The following is a 20,272-nucleotide window of genomic DNA, read 5'->3' on the forward strand; positions in this document are numbered from 1 at the left end:
GAGGAACCCTAACCCTAATCTTAACCCTAACCCTAACCCTAACCCTAGCTTCAGCCTTATTTCAATGCAAGTCTATGGGGTGAAATTTCAACTTTGTCCTAGAGACATGGGGCCACTTGCTCTTTCATCAGGAGGCCCCAAGAAGCGCCCACAGCAAATTTGGGGCTTCTAGTACTTGAGGAACCCTAACCCTAATCTTAACCCTAACCCTAACCCTAACCCTAGCTTCAGCCTTATTTCAATGCAAGTCTATGGGGTGAAATTTCAACTTTGTCCTAGAGACATGGGGCCACTTGCTCTTTCATCAGGAGGCCCCAAGAAGCGCCCACAGCAAATTTGGGGCTTCTAGTACTTGAGGAACCCTAACCCTAATCTTAACCCTAACCCTAACCCTAACCCTAGCTTCAGCCTTATTTCAATGCAAGTCTATGGGGTGAAATTTCAACTTTGTCCTAGAGACATGGGGCCACTTGCTCTTTCATCAGGAGGCCCCAAGAAGCGCCCACAGCAAATTTGGGGCTTCTAGTACTTGAGGAACCCTAACCCTAATCTTAACCCTAACCCTAACCCTAACCCTAGCTTCAGCCTTATTTCAATGCAAGTCTATGGGGTGAAATTTCAACTTTGTCCTAGAGACATGGGGCCACTTGCTCTTTCATCAGGAGGCCCCAAGAAGCGCCCACAGCAAATTTGGGGCTTCTAGTACTTGAGGAACCCTAACCCTAATCTTAACCCTAACCCTAACCCTAACCCTAGCTTCAGCCTTATTTCAATGCAAGTCTATGGGGTGAAATTTCAACTTTGTCCTAGAGACATGGGGCCACTTGCTCTTTCATCAGGAGGCCCCAAGAAGCGCCCACAGCAAATTTGGGGCTTCTAGTACTTGAGGAACCCTAACCCTAATCTTAACCCTAACCCTAACCCTAACCCTAGCTTCAGCCTTATTTCAATGCAAGTCTATGGGGTGAAATTTCAACTTTGTCCTAGAGACATGGGGCCACTTGCTCTTTCATCAGGAGGCCCCAAGAAGCGCCCACAGCAAATTTGGGGCTTCTAGTACTTGAGGAACCCTAACCCTAATCTTAACCCTAACCCTAACCCTAACCCTAGCTTCATGCCTTATTTCAATGCAAGTCTATGGGGTGAAATTTCAACTTTGTCCTAGAGACATGGGGCCACTTGCTCTTTCATCAGGAGGCCCCAAGAAGCGCCCACAGCAAATTTGGGGCTTCTAGTACTTGAGGAACCCTAACCCTAATCTTAACCCTAACCCTAACCCTAACCCTAGCTTCAGCCTTATTTCAATGCAAGTCTATGGGGTGAAATTTCAACTTTGTCCTAGAGACATGGGGCCACTTGCTCTTTCATCAGGAGGCCCCAAGAAGCGCCCACAGCAAATTTGGGGCTTCTAGTACTTGAGGAACCCTAACCCTAATCTTAACCCTAACCCTAACCCTAACCCTAGCTTCAGCCTTATTTCAATGCAAGTCTATGGGGTGAAATTTCAACTTTGTCCTAGAGACATGGGGCCACTTGCTCTTTCATCAGGAGGCCCCAAGAAGCGCCCACAGCAAATTTGGGGCTTCTAGTACTTGAGGAACCCTAACCCTAATCTTAACCCTAACCCTAACCCTAACCCTAGCTTCAGCCTTATTTCAATGCAAGTCTATGGGGTGAAATTTCAACTTTGTCCTAGAGACATGGGGCCACTTGCTCTTTCATCAGGAGGCCCCAAGAAGCGCCCACAGCAAATTTGGGGCTTCTAGTACTTGAGGAACCCTAACCCTAATCTTAACCCTAACCCTAACCCTAACCCTAGCTTTCAGCCTTATTTCAATGCAAGTCTATGGGGTGAAATTTCAACTTTGTCCTAGAGACATGGGGCCACTTGCTCTTTCATCAGGAGGCCCCAAGAAGCGCCCACAGCAAATTTGGGGCTTCTAGTACTTGAGGAACCCTAACCCTAATCTTAACCCTAACCTAACCCTAACCCTAACCCTAGCTTCAGCCTTATTTCAATGCAAGTCTATGGGGTGAAATTTCAACTTTGTCCTAGAGACATGGGGCCACTTGCTCTTTCATCAGGAGGCCCCAAGAAGCGCCCACAGCAAATTTGGGGCTTCTAGTACTTGAGGAACCCTAACCCTAATCTTAACCCTAACCCTAACCCTAACCCTAGCTTCAGCCTTATTTCAATGCAAGTCTATGGGGTGAAATTTCAACTTTGTCCTAGAGACATGGGGCCACTTGCTCTTTCATCAGGAGGCCCCAAGAAGCGCCCACAGCAAATTTGGGGCTTCTAGTACTTGAGGAACCCTAACCCTAATCTTAACCCTAACCCTAACCCTAACCCTAGCTTCAGCCTTATTTCAATGCAAGTCTATGGGGTGAAATTTCAACTTTGTCCTAGAGACATGGGGCCACTTGCTCTTTCATCAGGAGGCCCCAAGAAGCGCCCACAGCAAATTTGGGGCTTCTAGTACTTGAGGAACCCTAACCCTAATCTTAACCCTAACCCTAACCCTAACCCTAGCTTCAGCCTTATTTCAATGCAAGTCTATGGGGTGAAATTTCAACTTTGTCCTAGAGACATGGGGCCACTTGCTCTTTCATCAGGAGGCCCCAAGAAGCGCCCACAGCAAATTTGGGGCTTCTAGTACTTGAGGAACCCTAACCCTAATCTTAACCCTAACCCTAACCCTAACCCTAACCCTAGCTTCAGCCTTATTTCAATGCAAGTCTATGGGGTGAAATTTCAACTTTGTCCTAGAGACATGGGGCCACTTGCTCTTTCATCAGGAGGCCCCAAGAAGCGCCCACAGCAAATTTGGGGCTTCTAGTACTTGAGGAACCCTAACCCTAATCTTAACCCTAACCCTAACCCTAACCCTAGCTTCAGCCTTATTTCAATGCAAGTCTATGGGGTGAAATTTCAACTTTGTCCTAGAGACATGGGGCCACTTGCTCTTTCATCAGGAGGCCCCAAGAAGCGCCCACAGCAAATTTGGGGCTTCTAGTACTTGAGGAACCCTAACCCTAATCTTAACCCTAACCCTAACCCTAACCCTAGCTTCAGCCTTATTTCAATGCAAGTCTATGGGGTGAAATTTCAACTTTGTCCTAGAGACATGGGGCCACTTGCTCTTTCATCAGGAGGCCCCAAGAAGCGCCCACAGCAAATTTGGGGCTTCTAGTACTTGAGGAACCCTAACCCTAATCTTAACCCTAACCCTAACCCTAACCCTAGCTTCAGCCTTATTTCAATGCAAGTCTATGGGGTGAAATTTCAACTTTGTCCTAGAGACATGGGGCCACTTGCTCTTTCATCAGGAGGCCCCAAGAAGCGCCCACAGCAAATTTGGGGCTTCTAGTACTTGAGGAACCCTAACCCTAATCTTAACCCTAACCCTAACCCTAACCCTAACCCTAGCTTCAGCCTTATTTCAATGCAAGTCTATGGGGTGAAATTTCAACTTTGTCCTAGAGACATGGGGCCACTTGCTCTTTCATCAGGAGGCCCCAAGAAGCGCCCACAGCAAATTTGGGGCTTCTAGTACTTGAGGAACCCTAACCCTAATCTTAACCCTAACCCTAACCCTAACCCTAGCTTCAGCCTTATTTCAATGCAAGTCTATGGGGTGAAATTTCAACTTTGTCCTAGAGACATGGGGCCACTTGCTCTTTCATCAGGAGGCCCCAAGAAGCGCCCACAGCAAATTTGGGGCTTCTAGTACTTGAGGAACCCTAACCCTAATCTTAACCCTAACCCTAACCCTAACCCTAGCTTCAGCCTTATTTCAATGCAAGTCTATGGGGTGAAATTTCAACTTTGTCCTAGAGACATGGGGCCACTTGCTCTTTCATCAGGAGGCCCCAAGAAGCGCCCACAGCAAATTTGGGGCTTCTAGTACTTGAGGAACCCTAACCCTAATCTTAACCCTAACCCTAACCCTAACCCTAGCTTCAGCCTTATTTCAATGCAAGTCTATGGGGTGAAATTTCAACTTTGTCCTAGAGACATGGGGCCACTTGCTCTTTCATCAGGAGGCCCCAAGAAGCGCCCACAGCAAATTTGGGGCTTCTAGTACTTGAGGAACCCTAACCCTAATCTTAACCCTAACCCTAACCCTAACCCTAACCCTAGCTTCAGCCTTATTTCAATGCAAGTCTATGGGGTGAAATTTCAACTTTGTCCTAGAGACATGGGGCCACTTGCTCTTTCATCAGGAGGCCCCAAGAAGCGCCCACAGCAAATTTGGGGCTTCTAGTACTTGAGGAACCCTAACCCTAATCTTAACCCTAACCCTAACCCTAACCCTAGCTTCAGCCTTATTTCAATGCAAGTCTATGGGGTGAAATTTCAACTTTGTCCTAGAGACATGGGGCCACTTGCTCTTTCATCAGGAGGCCCCAAGAAGCGCCCACAGCAAATTTGGGGCTTCTAGTACTTGAGGAACCCTAACCCTAATCTTAACCCTAACCCTAACCCTAACCCTAGCTTCAGCCTTATTTCAATGCAAGTCTATGGGGTGAAATTTCAACTTTGTCCTAGAGACATGGGGCCACTTGCTCTTTCATCAGGAGGCCCCAAGAAGCGCCCACAGCAAATTTGGGGCTTCTAGTACTTGAGGAACCCTAACCCTAATCTTAACCCTAACCCTAACCCTAACCCTAGCTTCAGCCTTATTTCAATGCAAGTCTATGGGGTGAAATTTCAACTTTGTCCTAGAGACATGGGGCCACTTGCTCTTTCATCAGGAGCCCCCAAGAAGCGCCCACAGCAAATTTGGGGCTTCTAGTACTTGAGGAACCCTAACCCTGATCTTAACCCTAACCCTAACCCTAACACTAGCTTCAGCCTTATTTCAATGCAAGTCTATGGGGTGAAATGTCAACTTTGTCCTAGAGACATGGGGCCACTTGCTCTTTCATCAGGAGCCCCCAAGAAGCGCCCACAGCAAATTTGGGGCTTCTAGTACTTGAGGAACCCTAACCCTAATCTTAAACCTAACCCTAACCCTAACCCTAACCCTAGCTTCAGCCTTTTTTCAATGCAAGTCTATGGGGTGAAATTTCAACTTTGTCCTAGAGACATGGGGCCACTTGCTCTTTCATCAGGAGCCCCCAAGAAGCGCCCACAGCAAATTTGGGGCTTCTAGTACTTGAGGAACCCTAACCCTAACCTTAACCCTAACCCTAACCCTAACCCTAGCTTCGGCCTTATTTCAATGCAAGTCTATGGGGTGAAATTTCAACTTTGTCCTAGAGACATGGGGCCACTTGCTCTTTCATCAGGAGGCCCCAAGAAGCGCCCACAGCAAATTTGGGGCTTCTAGTACTTGAGGAACCCTAACCCTAATCTTAACCCTAACCCTAACCCTAACCCTAGCTTCAGCCTTATTTCAATGCAAGTCTATGGGGTGAAATTTCAACTTTGTCCTAGAGACATGGGGCCACTTGCTCTTTCATCAGGAGCCCCCAAGAAGCGCCCACAGCAAATTTGGGGCTTCTAGTACTTGAGGAACCCTAACCCTAACCTTAACCCTAATCATAACCCTAACCCTAACCCTAGCTTCAGCCTTATTTCAATGCAAGTCTATGGGGTGAAATTTCAACTTTGTCCTAGAGACATGGGGCCACTTGCTCTTTCATCAGGAGCCCCCAAGAAGCGCCCACAGCAAGTTTGGGGCTTCTAGTACTTGAGGAACCCTAACCCTAATCTTAACCCTAACCCTAACCCTAACCCTAGCTTCAGCCTTATTTCAATGCAAGTCTATGGGGTGAAATTTCAACTTTGTCCTAGAGACATGGGGCCACTTGCTCTTTCATCAGGAGCCCCCAAGAAGCGCCCACAGCAAATTTGGGGCTTCTAGTACTTGAGGAACCCTAACCCTAATCTTAACCCTAACCCTAACCCTAACCCTAGCTTCAGCCTTATTTCAATGCAAGTCTATGGGGTGAAATTTCAACTTTGTCCTAGAGACATGGGGCCACTTGCTCTTTCATCAGGAGCCCCCAAGAAGCGCCCACAGCAAATTTGGGGCTTCTAGTACTTGAGGAACCCTAACCCTAATCTTAACCCTAACCCTAACCCTAACCCTAGCTTCAGCCTTATTTCAATGCACGTCTATGGGGTGAAATTTCAACTTTGTCCTAGAGACATGGGGCCACTTGCTCTTTCATCAGGAGCCCCCAAGAAGCGCCCACAGCAAGTTTGGGGCTTCTAGTACTTGAGGAACCCTAACCCTAATCTTAACCCTAACCCTAACCCTAACCCTAGCTTCAGCCTTATTTCAATGCAAGTCTATGGGGTGAAATTTCAACTTTGTCCTAGAGACATGGGGCCACTTGCTCTTTCATCAGGAGCCCCCAAGAAGCGCCCACAGCAAATTTGGGGTTTCTAGTACTTGAGGAACCCTAACCCTAACCTTAACCCTAATCATAACCCTAACCCTAACCCTAGCTTCAGCCTTATTTCAATGCACGTCTATGGGGTCAAATTTCAACTTTGTCCTAGTGACATGGGGCCACTTGCTCTTTCATCAGGAGCCCCCAAGAAGCGCCCACAGCAAATTTGGGGCTTCTAGTACTTGAGGAACCCTAACCCTAACCCTAACCCAAACTTGCTGTGGGCGCTTCTTGGGGGCTCCTGATGAAAAATCAAGTGGCCCCATGTCTCTAGGAAAAAGTTGAAATTTCACCCCATAGACTTGCATTGAAGCTAGGGTTAGGGTTAGGGTTAGCTTTAATTAGGGTGAGGGTTTCAGGGTTCCTCAACTACTAGAAGCCCCAAACTTGGTGTGGCCGCTTCTTGGGGGCTCCTGATGAGAACGCAAGCCCCGTGTCTCTAGGACAAAGCTGACCTCTGACCCTTGTAGATTTGTACGGCATTAGGGTTACGGTTAAGGTTAAAATTAGAGTTAGAGTTACGCTTAAATGTGACCTATTATACTAATTCTCGGGCCTTTGTTTTTGATTTCTGGCCCCTCCAGAGCAGCAACACATGATTCCCCTCACTGAACGCTTTGTAGATCTGTGTGTCCCGCTACTCACTTACTCATATTTCCTGCATCCCGTGAAAACGATCTGTTTTACTTCACTCCTCCTGCCCAGCCCACGCCTCTGTGATTGATCACACTCATCGTCGCTGCTGAGCCACACTTCCTCAGTGTTCCGGTGCGGGAGTTAAGAGTAAACGGCAAACTTTACGAAACCGGCGCTATTTAAACACTTACCGTCGGGAAGGCTTCACCCTTTAGCAGCGGTTTACCGGCTAATCCAGCTTTGTACAGACCCAGCATGGGTTGAGTTACGGCCGCAAGGCGGACACAAGGTCCCTCAACGTTTTTTGTGCCTTCCGCGTCCCGGAAATATATTTTACTTTTCTTACTGACCGTGTTTTTGTTTTGTATTTTTGCAAGACATTTTAATAGCGCTTAGAATGATTTTGTTTTATACTGTTGACTTGTATCAAAACACTGTCCTAACAGAGAAAATATGTATGCTGAAACGATCATTTGAGTGATAGTGGTTTATTATTAGACAAGAATATCTGCACAACTTAAGTCCACACAAAGCACAAAGCAGGAAGAGCTCTATACAACCGATGTTAACATGCTGGCAGCTTGAAAATCGCTATAAGGAGCAAAACTTGCGAGTCACTGCCTCTTCAGTTTCGCTGCCAGCGAACACAACACAAGCAGAGCACGCAGTTAGCGGTGGTGGCTCATCAACAGTTCATCAACATGATTCAGCGGTTGTACATTGCAAATAGTCTTACAACTAATGTTGCTTGAGGTCACAGTACACTCACAGTCCTCATACATGTTTTCAAATATTCCCGTGGCTGACTATTCTCTCGTCGTCCACCAGCCGAGTCAAGCCTGTCTCCCTCCCGTTGCCGAACGGGCCGGTATTCCATCGCATCCGCATTAGGCTGAACAAACCTCCAACATTTTCTCTGTTCTCCGTTCCACTCCGACGGTTGTGGTCCTTGGTGCTTCGGTAGTCGCTCTGTATTTTTTAGTTTTAGTTTTTTTTCATTTCCCTGACACCGTAAAAACATTTTTCTTGGAGCAGCTACCAACATCACAACATCACACCAACATCACTTCCGGGGCAGAGCTGGGGAGGGCGGAACCAGTCCAAGAGTATGCCTGAGATTGGCCATGAAAGGAGATCCGGAAGTCATTTACGTCAATGTGTTCCCAGTATTAGAAAAAACTCTGTGAACAGAGCGTTCAGAACCATGCCCAACAACTTGCAGGTTCACGTCCAAACACATGAACCTCATTTGACGATTTCGCATCATTTGATACTAGGGTTCAACATTGTTACAGTATTTAGAGCTCAGAAAAGAAAGTGGAAAAGCATCGTAGGTGCCCTTTAAGGCTGAAATTATGGTTAGAGTTTCCGGGTTCTTCACGTCCTAGAGGTCCCCAATTTGGCGTGGGTGTTTCTTGGGGGCTCCTGATAACAAAGCAAGTTGCCACATGTCTCTAGGACAAAGTTGACCTTTGACCCTCATAGACTTGTATGGCGTTGTTAGGGTTAGGGTTAGTTTAGGAAGTGGGTTAGGGTCAGAGTTGGACTTGGGGTTGGGGTTAGGGTTACCCTAACCTCAGGGTTGGGATTGGGGTTGGGGTATGCTCTGCAACATTTACAATATTTAGTGTTTCACCTAGGGGGTAGGATGAGCGAGTTAATTTGTCTCTTCACTTAAAGGATTGCAGACAAAAAGTAAATCAACAACAAACTGGTGTCAACGCACCAGTGAGATGACGAATGGATGGACGGATGGATGGATGGATGAACGGATGGACGGATGGGTGATGTTCGAGCAGAAATCATCTGGTCTATCTGATCACTTGCTCTCTGGAGATACAAGTCTCTGTTGTCTAGTGGCTGGACTTCCACCGCGATATGGCCATCTTCAGGGATCTGTTGGGGGTGAGGAGTGCGGTCTGCAGGGGCAGGTTGGTCATCGGACTGGTTTTACTTTTACCCCTGAGCCAGCTCTCAATGGAAGCCCTCTCGTAGGAATAACCATCTGTTGAGAGAGACACCTTTTTATCTACAGCGCTGCAAACGAGGTATGAGTTGCAGAAAAACACGTTGTAGTAAAGCCTTTATCCATTGGGCTCTTACCAGCAGCAATGACCGGATCCTCCATCAGCTCTCTGGTGATTGGACACAGGAACTCATCTGGGACATCTGAACCTCTCTCCTTGGCCCTCAGGGCCTCGATTCTCCTTAGGAGACGACCACGAAGACCCAATGACTCTGAGGAACAACACATCGCTCAGTCTGGTTTTGCTTCTAAGCTGAAGTTTGTCTCCCTTCCGTTTAAGAGTTTACTAAAATACTAAAGACAGTTTAGTAAAACAAAAATAATACAGGTTGTTTATTGGATTATTTTGGGGAATGACTGGATGACTTCTCCAGTGTATTAACGCAGCAGTTGGCTTTTCTCAGTCAGCGTTTAGACATTACTTCAGAGTACCCACCATCCCTTGCCTTGAGGGTCATACAGGTGAGTCTCTGAGAAAATCCCAGTCACTACCATAAGATAAAATCTTGTGAGTGTCTATAATTCTAACTTAAAGTTACCCCCACAAGCCCCTGCTCCCCCTCAAAAAATGCTCTCAGTTGGAGAGGAACGTAAATTTCATACTTTCAATTTGAGAGCATTTGAAAACAAGGTGCACTGCAGGGTCATGTTGGTTCAGGCAGGCTGGGAAATCACCTGCGCCTTTTTTTTTATGTAATCCTGCGAAATCAAAGATAAGCACAAACAAGTCATCAACTAGCTAGTTGATGACTTGTTTGTATGTCACTGCTGCTGTATCACTTCAAATGTATTTTTCTTTTGTGATTGAAACCACAAAGCAACACAGCAGTATTACTATTATTATTGTTATTATCAAACTGGAGAATTCAAACCACGAAAAGAGGAAACTCTCCCAGCTGTGTGTCAGTGCTCACCATCGGCACCCATTCTCCCAATCTGCCATCGGCCGCAAAGTTCAGCAGCTCCAGCCGAGGGAGAGGGACCTTCTACGCTCACGCGATAAGCGATGTGTTGTGTGTGCGCTGCAGCTCAGACGGAGATACGGAGAAAAGGCAGCTGCGGTGACATTTCCTGGCCTATGTTTCCTCCCCTCCTTCCTCCCGATCCCAGAGAGATTCTAACAAAAACATTTTGCTGTGCCGACGAGGCTTGATGACCCTGTGGCACTAATCTAGACCCTGCCGTCATTTGCATGTCACCACTGAGCCTCTCTGCTCTTTGTGCAAGTCATCGCATGCATAATAGGTAGGTTTTGGTTTTAGGTTTCAGGTTTCAGGTGCAAAAAAATAAAAATGCAATTTCAGTTCTCCAAGTTGAGTTGAATTGCTTTGGGGAATAAAACTCCTCACTGCAGAGTGTTGAAAACTCAGTTCGCCAACAATAAGATTTGGGTGATGCAACTGATTAATCATCAAAAAGCCCTGCCATAACTCTCCAGAAAAACCACACTTTTAGCCCTGTGTTTACTGCCGCCCACATGATGCCTCTTGTTAAAAAAAAAGATGATTTGTTGGACCTTCCCACATGTTTGGAAGTGGGACAAAAACAAGTCTGCCACCACATGGTGTCAGCTGGTCACCAGATACTGTATGTAGCCACAGCTGCACACAGAAGTACCAGTTGGAGTGAGCGATTCCCAGACAGGTGAAGGGACTTTACATCATAACACTAATAGGTGCTTTCAGCAGCAACATTATTATAGTGTCGTGTTTCATAAACTCCCGACACTGAAGGCATTGTATTAGCTCAGACTCAGACAAAGTTGTATTTATAGGAGGAGTTTCGAGAAATCCTTGAAAAACAAAAAACTACCCGAGTGCAGAAAAAGGTTTCCAGTTTCATTATAAACCATAAATCATTGGGGGGTGGGGGGGGAACACAGGCCTCAGTTTTCTCAGAGCTCCAATCCAGACATAACCAGCGTCTCGAATGACTCAATAAATTTAAGTCTTAGCTCAAGAACACGTCGGCAGGAGGGAAAGAAATCAGCCGGTCCTGCTTCTCTGCCCCTCTTCAACCCTCATCCAATCTCGGAGCAGCAGGAAGCAGCGTCTGGGAGGTGGAGGCGCGAGGCGTTCGGGTGTATCCCGCCGCCTCTTGCGCAAACTCGGCACCCTGACAAAAACGCCACGTCCGAGTACAAAGTGGAAAAGACGGATGCAGTGGCAGCGCACAAACGCGTTGAACCCATTAAACGTTCCGATTCATCCAATAAACGACACTTAGCAGCGGCGCGGCTTCCTCTGGATTTCCATAAGTCCCCCGCCGAAGTCATTACGGCTATAATGTCCACTTTACATTTAGATAGACGGCTTGACGAGACGCCGACAATAAAAGTGCAGAATGAGGCAGACGCGACTCTTTCTTTTCTCGGCTCTCACTCGACGGCTCATGAATATTTCATTGGGTGAAGCGCCAGTGGGAATCTGATTTACTTTGCTTGTGCGCGAGTGCGGGTCCACGGAGAGCACGCACGACAAATGACAGCCGTTGGTCGACCGGCTAGAAAGGGACGACAAATTGTGTCAAGAACACGAAGGGGAGTGGCTCACGCCGGAGGACGAGCCGTTCCGTGGACGCTCGCCACTCTGAGTTGGGTCGTTACAGTTCTGTCTAGTTTTCTGGGGTTGTTGTTTCACTGCACCTGCTGTTTCCACCGTCATCTGCTGTGGTCCAATTGAAGCAAACACAACAACGAGCAGAAGGACCTTCTCGCTGTGATTAGCTGGAGGCGGGGACCCAGCTGGTCACATGATTACAGTTGGGTGCGGAGAGTAATCAGCGTTCTGCCGCAGAACCGTCCCAAACACTGGAATTCAAAACCAGTTTAGCCGAAGTGAGGAGAAAATAATTGAGATTTAATCTGTGGCGAGGATTAGCGACGCATTTGACCAGGTGCACACGTGGATCTGTGGAGGGACAACACGTGTCTCGCAAAAGAGCTCAGTCACACTTTTATTTTCTTCATTTGATCGTTTCTACTAAACAGTTAAAACAGTTTAGGCCCTTCCGATGCTACGCTAAGCTAATCAAATGGAAGCCTTGCAATACGGACACACTGGTAAGTCTCAAATCTTGTACGTCCACCTTGAAAAGCTCCAATCACTTTTTTCAGCCTTTCCATCAAGAGAGCCATCATCTCGCTGTGATCCGTTGTCATGGAAGCAGGAAGTAACATCAGCAACTAGAGCGACACTCAAAAAATAAAGTGGAAGAATCAACAACATACTTGCTAAATAGAAACGCGTGGACGGTGCAGCAGCGGCACTCACATCAAACGAGGAACAAGAGTTGTTGTTTTTTTTAACTCTGCTCCTTACGGCCTTCAGCTGGAGCTGAAGATGTGGCCTTTTATAGAATGTACAGAGCCAAACACAAGTTCCATGCAATCCCGTTCAGTGCTTTTTTTTTTCTGTATTTACTCATATGGTCTATATATATTTTACACTGTTAAATATTTGGACTTTTTTTTTCCCTCTAAAACACCCAAGCCCCCTGCTGCAGACATACAGTGCATGCAGAAAAACCTTGGACGACCCTAAATGGACTAATCATATTTCGAGAGGGATTATCGTTGTTTGTGATGTAAAGGTCACCCTGCGAGGGTTCGCTCCCCACGGTGAGGCCAGCAGGCGGGCGGGTTGCATAAGCAGATCCCCTGAATTAGATCCCCCGCCTGCTCAGGGAGGGACGCAGGAGCAGGAAACATCAGAGCATCGATATAAAAGCAGCTTATGTCATTCTATTCAATTCAGGCTTTGTCGTGTTTCAGTTATCGAACGGCAAATCCTCAATCCCCTGTGTGTGTGTGTGTGTGTGTGTGAGTGCGTGTGTGTCTTTGCGTGCTCTGTGCTGATGTTCCTGACTCTATCCCGCTCTCACCGATGCCCAGCTCGCCGACCGTCTCCTTGTTCAGCAGGATGAGCTCCGCCCCGTCCATGTTGTTGGCCCTGAAGATGGCGGCCAGCTCCTGCAGTCCTTCCTCACACAGCCACCGCTGCACGTCCTCCTCCGACCAGTCGGCCGTCTGCAGCAGCAGGCCGGCCTCACCTGGCAACCCGCTTCCTGCAAAGAAGCGCGACAGGAAGCCGTTAGATACTGGTGCAGAGACACGGTAGAGGCACTACCGTCCCTTAACATGCACACACACACTCTCAGGTCGCTGACCTATAAAGGAAGAGAATGTCAGACTGGATCAGCTCGAAAGTTAGTTTATTGTTGGAAGTAAATCACCAAAATAAATTTAGGAAATCTGAAAAATGGCCCTAATAGGGCCCCTTTAAAACCAAGTGTTTCTGGTGGGTAATTAATCATGCGTGGCAGCTTCATCTCAGTCCGGCAGAAAAAACAAACAACTTATTATTATGTGGGATCATAAATGTTAACATGTAAAATTCTCACAAATCCATGTAATTTATCCCGGGCGAAACAGAGCTTTGTCAGCAGTTGAAGAGGCAAGTTTTCCGCTGCAGCTGCACTGAGAAGATAACCTGTGTGTGTGTGTGTGTGTGTGTGTGTGTGTGAGTGTGTGTGTGTGTGTGGGGGGGGGGGGGGGGGGGTCTTATGTACATAACCACTGAAGCTTAACGGACGTGTCACAATGTTTAAAAGCGATTTCCTTTTATTTTGGCAACGAACGCTGTGCAAACAAGAGATGCTGCCTCCTGACTGAGTGGAAACATCCTCTCACTGGGGTGTGCAGTGCCGGACAGACAGACAGAGCCACCGACCTACCAACCAAGCTCTGTGGAGCCTCGCGGTTTAGCGGGCGGCTGAGTCATGGAGACGCGCTGTGCCAAGAGCGCGGGGAAGCTGACGGAGCCTCTCTGCAGAGCTCCGTCCGACTCCCTCCGCCGGCCGGGTTCCACTGTTTGGACAGATGCGCACGCGAAGCCCTTCCGTCATCCCCGTTGTTTACAGAGGAGGCCTGGCAACGGTCGAACTATCGGTCCGAGGGAAAACAGAGGCCTGATAAGGATTTTCAGAGCAGGCGAAAAAAAGAGGGGGCGAGAGAAAAAGCCCCGATGGCTCTGCCGACTGTAGCCTCAGGCCTCGGCTGTTTATCCCGCTTTCTCCAGTTACTGGAGGGCTGGAGATGTTTACACACGGCCTAGCGTCCAGACCTCCCAGGTCAGCTGGGAAACGCTCCCTCACGCTGGTGGAGCAGCGCTCCGTCGCCATCAAACTTCAGCTACTCGACTTTCCAGCAGAGCCGACGTCATTTCCGACTCTTATCTTGAAATGTCAGCGCGTTAAAAGGTCTCGTTTCCACTGCGGTCATGTTAAAAGCGACAGACGGAGGGTTCGTCCAGTTAGAGACGATTCAGCGTAGCACCCTTTCCAAACTTTTTAAGGATTTTATCAAACTTAAAAAAAAAAATCACCATAAAACCTAAAAGACAAAAAAAAAAAAAAAAAAAAAAAAAACATTTTGCAGCTAATTTCTGCTAGCTCAGTCAGAACGCTAACAGCCTCCAGAATGTTCTCTGTGTACTTTGACTCGGCCTGAGTTGCTAAGCTAACTCCTGCTAAGCAGGAATGACTTATATATAAATATATATATATATATAAACAATATATACACTACCAGTCAAAAGTTTGGAATGTTTTGCTTTTTCTTTACTATTTTCTACATTGTAGAGGTACTGAATACATCAAATGTATTAGCAAGATGTGTGGAACAAAATAATAAAATCACAGTTTTCTTTATTCAGAGAAGAAAACAGTGAAATGTACAACATGTGACTGAAGTTGATGGATAACTTGAGTCTGGAGCTGTTCTGGAGCTGTGGTTACAAGCGCGATTGAAAGTCGCTGTGTCAAAGTTATGTTCAAAACACTTCAGCAGCTCAGTCGAAAAATAAACATTTGAGAGACATTTTCGTCCCTAATATATCCGAAGCGACGAACAAAGCGGGAGCACATTTTTTGTTGTGCTTTTTAGTTAAGACTGCGAGAGGCTTTTCGCACTCCACTGTGATACCTGAAGCCGTCGCGCACAAACAGAAAAAAACTGCAGCGGCGGTTTTTCATCATCACAGTGCGACTCCTGACTCTCTAAACTTGAGGTTTCTGAGGGCGAGCGATGATGTTATTTACCTTGGCACGACGCTGGCGCTGAGTCATCTCCTGCAGAGAAAACATGAAAGAGATTGTGTTGGGGGTGCGCAGAGGAAACAGAGGACAGAGGTGGGGACGAGAAGAGCAGCAGGGTTACTGACTGACTGACTGACTGACTGATGACTGACTGACTGACTCACTCACTCACTGACTCACTGACGACTGACTGAATGAATGACTGATGACTAACTCACTGACTGACTCACTAAGTGATGACTGAGTGGCTGAGTGACTGACTGACTGACTGACTGACTGATGATTGACTGACTGATGACTGACTGACTGACCCTAATGACTGACCGACTGATGACTCACTGACTGACTCACTCACTGAATCACTGTCCTGATGCTTGGCGACACCTGATCACTGGCCTTGTTGTCCGCTGCTCAGAATGCATTAGTAGTTAGCCTCAGTAGCAATTAGCACAGCTGCCCCAATGAACATTAGTCACAAATTCACTCATTGGATGCCAATAAGAAGAGCATCTCCTGCTGGACATCTGCTGAAACACACATTAGGGAGCTTTTCTGAGCTCCAAACCACTTCAGGGCTCTTTGAACCACAGCAAGAATGGAATGTGTTTTCATTTATTTTTTGTTGTGTTTGTTTTTAAATCTGTCAACTGCAGACGTTTGTGCATTTTACCAGTCTCGCCGACTCGGCCTGTCATCCTCCACACGTTCACGGTTCGGTCCATGGAGCCGGTCGCAATCCACGGCATGGTGGGAGACACAGCCACGGCCGTTACGTACCTGCGGGGCGGAGGGAGAGGAGTGGGAAATGTGAAGGGTGTGTGTGCGTGTGTGTGTGACCGAGTAGACCCGGCACACAGTGAGAGAGATCTCCTTCAAAAGTCCGGTTACCTCTACCGTAAAAGGCAGAAGAGAAAGAGGAAATTCTCAGATCGTGCGCTATCTTAAAACCCTTTCATGCACTTCAAAGAGCTCGGCTGGCTTCCTACCTGCAGTGCCACTTCAATGACTGACTAGAAAATAGATTATTGCATCATCGCACCCAGTGTTTCTGGGGGTGGGGGAAAGAGAGAAAAAAAAACTAATCAAGCTACGGGGAAAGAAAAAAAAGGAAGGCAGGAAAGTGAAAAGGTGGGAGAAAGAAGTGGCACATTGTGATGTGCAGCCGCCTGTTCTGCTGCTCGTCTGATCTGATGGCTGCTGAGATTGCGTCGCTGCGGGGGATCGGGTGGTTTACCTGTCGTGCTGTTTCAAAGTGTCAAGCAGGGTTCCAGCGTTCTGTAAACAAGGTGCACGCACGCACACAGCAGACAGAGACAGACAAGGACACAGTGAGGATGTTTTGTCGTCTCTTGGCTCACGGCGGTTGTGTTGCCATGATTAGAAAAACTCCCTGACCACAAGTCAGTGGCTGTAGGGCAACAAAACAGAACAAAAAAACCCCGTCGTCACTCACCGTGTCATATATTGCGACACTTTTATCCACTGAGCTGTGGAGGAGGGAAAAAAAAGTAGCAGTAAAATCAGCATTGGTTCCTTCTAAGTCCAAGATTGTAGTTTTGCTGAGGAATGCTTGGTTTACAACCAGCTCACACCCTTGCACACACATTTCACACATTGCTTCCCTCCTGCACGTGGGACAAGAAGGATCAGCAGGGCTCAGCAGCGCCATCTGCTGTTTACAGCACGGAAAAAAAGGCCCATGACGGAGGAATTAGTCGGAATTTCGTTTGACGCCGATGATGAAAAGATTTCATAGCAAATAGTGTGTGTGTGTGTGTGTGTGTGTGTGTGTGTGTGTGTGCGTGTGTGTGTGTGTGTGTGTGTGTGTGTGTGTGTGTGTGTGTGTGTGTGTGTCTGGTACCCAGAGACCACCAGCTCTCCATCAGATGAGAAGGCACAAGACAGAACGGGGGCAGACTGGCTGGTGAGAGAGTGAAGCAGCTTCATGGCCGGAGCTGTAACAAACACACACACACACACACACACAAATGTGAACGCAAAAGAAAACAGTCTCTCTATCAGCTTTCAATTTGTACGAAGTGAACAAATGTTAGATTTTTATTCAGTCACGCATTCTTCAAAGAGCCTCGCCATCTGTGCCTTCCAACTTGTCAGACAAATAAAACAGACGCCCAATAAAAGAGACACACACACACACACTAGGCGCTCTAAACTTTGTCAATAAGTCTCCTCCCTCATGCTGGCTCGCAGCTGTGCCACCTGCTGAAAGCTGCCCGTAGAAAAATGATCTTCTTTTTTGCCGACATAACCGACACATTTCCATCCTCGCTTGAAAAGAGACGGCGATGTGCGGAGGAGAAATAATTCATCACGCAACGCTTTTCACAGTCAGAACTCGCTGATCTGTGGCTGCAGCTCAGCCCTCAGCCTTCACATACACACACACACACAGGCGCAGTTGTGAAAAATAAGGGTAATGCTTCATATTAAGGTCCTTGTAAAAAGCATGGGTTCAGAGGTAATGAGTCCCCTATACGATGCAGATTATCATTATTATGTGTTTATCAGAGTAGGTAAGTGTTAATAACACCATTGCAATACAGGTAATATCAGATAAATATCAATGTCCTTGATCCTTGATCTGCTGCCGGCCGACCCGTTCTCTAAACATTGAAACCCACATGCTGCAGTGTTCTGGGAACAGCAACATCGTCCCCGCAGTTTAGGGGACTTTCAGACGTCGAGTCACAAACAATCTTTGTGCAATCTCGCCCTGCTGGCAGCGCCAGCACTCAGAAACTGATCCCCGGGTCTTCCGGCATTCTTCTCAACTCAGCGGCCTCGCTCACTACTGTGACGGACAGAGCGCTCAAAGATGGAAAAAAATCCCTCCCGAGCCTCCGTGGTCACCACCTCCCCGGTTACCACGGCGACGCCTCTGCGAAAACGCACGCGGAACAAAACTCCATCCCTGTTTGTCAGACACACGAGTGTCACAGCGGTTGCGTGCGCCTGTATTTCTAGCCCACACGCTCACACTGCCCTCTGCTGCCGCGTTCCGGCGCACAGTCATCGAGCGAGTCCATGGCCAATGAGGCCAGTGTGCGGCCGATTTATTCCCCACCCTGGGCGAACTCTTTCTGGCCTGCGGAGAGCTGCGAGGGTGAGCGCCCACCTGCGCCTTCACGCTGGGACACGATCCATATTTTCAGCAGGCTGTCCTGGCCGCAGGAGGCCAGTCGAAACTCCGCACAGCCGTCGTCTGCAACAACAAACAGAGAAAATCACGCTCGGCTGGGTTTGATGAGGAGAGGAAGGCAGAGGTGATCTGACAGACGGACGGAGTGTGACAACACATCCCAAAATGACTTTTTCACTGCATGTTGGGCCATTCGGCTTTCAGTACAAAGAAGTGAAAACTTTCAGCTGCATTTTACTGACCCAATGTGTACACACGTCACTAGATTGAAATGAGGCGCAACCTAGTTCTGCATCAATGGACTCGATATTCGAGAACCACAGCGACACAAAATGCAAGATAAGTGGTGATAGCAGACGGATGGAAAGTTACTTTGATGTTGATGTGTTTTCTTTATGATTTTTGCACAAAACTGAAAAAAACACAAAACATTTTATTCAATAGCGCCAACCTGCAGGCCTGGACACTTGCTGAGCTGGAAAAAAAAACAAAAAAAACTCACCCAAGTTAAATTGAGGTGCGAAGCAGCAGCAGGTGACTCCCAGGTCATGTGCGTCCTTCACACTGCTTAGCAGGTTCACGTCGGTATCCCACAGCTTGAGGTCTCCGTGGGTGCAGCCGGTCACAAACATCTGGCCACACGGGGAGAAGCCGCAGGCCACCACACTGGCCTCGCTGACCTGGCTGCACCTGTGGACAACAGTGTTAGAGATCTCATTCTCCAGGCTGACTGCATGATAATTAGTTTGATGAATTAGCCTAAATCCGTATAAAAGATGCGTAGTAACGAGACCTCTGACAGCAAGTCACGGCGAGGTCACTTGTTCTTTTCAGCTTTATTTATTTAATTCCATTGTAAAAAGCCATCCATCTTGTACTTTATTCATTGTTTTGTAAAAAAATATGTTCAATTAAAAGATTCCAATGCAATTTAAACATTCAGCTTATTTCTACTGTCTATTGGTAAACAAAGCAGTTCAAACTATTTGAACTACGGTATATACTTTTTAAAACCCTATTTTAAGTTATGATTTACCACTGACGAGCCACTGGCCTGTGTAGGTTATGACCCTGAGCACAGCGGGAAGCCTCCTTTAATTTTGTGAATGAAAGTTGGCAACACTACTGACTGTACCTCCGCAGAGTGTTGCTGGTGAACTCCCACAGGGCCACGGTGCCGTCAGACGCCCCTGCGAGCAGGAGGGACGAATCGGGCGCCAGTGCGCATGCTCGTAGCGGACTCCGGCCCGGATGCTGCAGCACCGCCACGGTCTCACCGGTCTCGGCGTTCCGCACGACAACGGTGCCGTCCGTGGAGCAGCTGACCAGGTGGCTGCCGCAAGAGCTGAAGCGGCAGCAGTGGACCCCGTAGGCGTGACCGCCCAGGGGCGAGTAGGGGAGCTCCGAGAAGTCGACCGTGCTGTAGACACGGATGGTCTTGTCGCCGGAGGAGGTGGCCAGCAGGCTCGGGGAGAAGGCGCAGCAGGACACCTCGTCCGCGTGATACCGAAGGGTGGCGGTCAGCGACGCCATCTTGCGACGGGGCGGCGAATGTGGCGACTCGCTCGCAAGCTGGCGCGAAGGGGACAGGCAGATACAGACAGACAGGCGGCCGGGTGACAGCTCTGTTTGGAGGCGGCCGTCAGAATAAGAAAAACAACACAACACAAAAATAAAACAAAGTCGAATTCCAACCCTCTCGGCTCTATTAACTCGTCTCTTAGTGTGCTTGCAGAGTATTCGACAAGATATTTCCTGATTCTGGCTGCTCGGGTCACGTGACACTGAGTTACACATTAGCTAGAGCGTAAGGCGGTTCTGTACGAAAGCGCATTGACATTTTAAATGTCATCAAAAAAAAATTTCATAAGCTGTTAAAGTTGAATACAAATGCCTATAGCTTTTATTCGGAAAAAAAATATTTTTTTTCAGTGTTCCAATGTTAA

The 20,272-nt window shown here is 47.7% G+C and overlaps 1 protein-coding gene across 1 annotated transcript; it reads right to left on the minus strand.

Moving 5' to 3' along the window:
* Positions 1-7,516: 7,516 nt before the first annotated feature.
* LOC142897520 (WD repeat, SAM and U-box domain-containing protein 1) lies at positions 7,517-20,092 on the minus strand. Its single transcript, XM_076039920.1, has 11 exons — positions 19,462-20,092; positions 18,829-19,016; positions 18,303-18,389; positions 17,028-17,121; positions 16,620-16,653; positions 16,401-16,441; positions 15,837-15,943; positions 15,170-15,199; positions 12,953-13,135; positions 9,148-9,282; positions 7,517-9,049 (listed from the first exon to the last, which is right to left on the minus strand). Exons 1-11 carry the CDS (start codon positions 19,857-19,859, stop codon positions 8,898-8,900), a joined length of 1,449 nt encoding a protein of 482 aa, XP_075896035.1. The 5' UTR covers positions 19,860-20,092; the 3' UTR covers positions 7,517-8,897.
* Positions 20,093-20,272: the final 180 nt, after the last annotated feature.

Source organism: Nelusetta ayraudi, unplaced genomic scaffold (assembly GCF_046127955.1).
Source record: "Nelusetta ayraudi isolate G7.1 ecotype Tasmania unplaced genomic scaffold, CSIRO-AGI_Nayr_v1 ptg000060l, whole genome shotgun sequence".
NCBI classification, from domain to species: domain Eukaryota; kingdom Metazoa; phylum Chordata; class Actinopteri; order Tetraodontiformes; family Monacanthidae; genus Nelusetta; species Nelusetta ayraudi.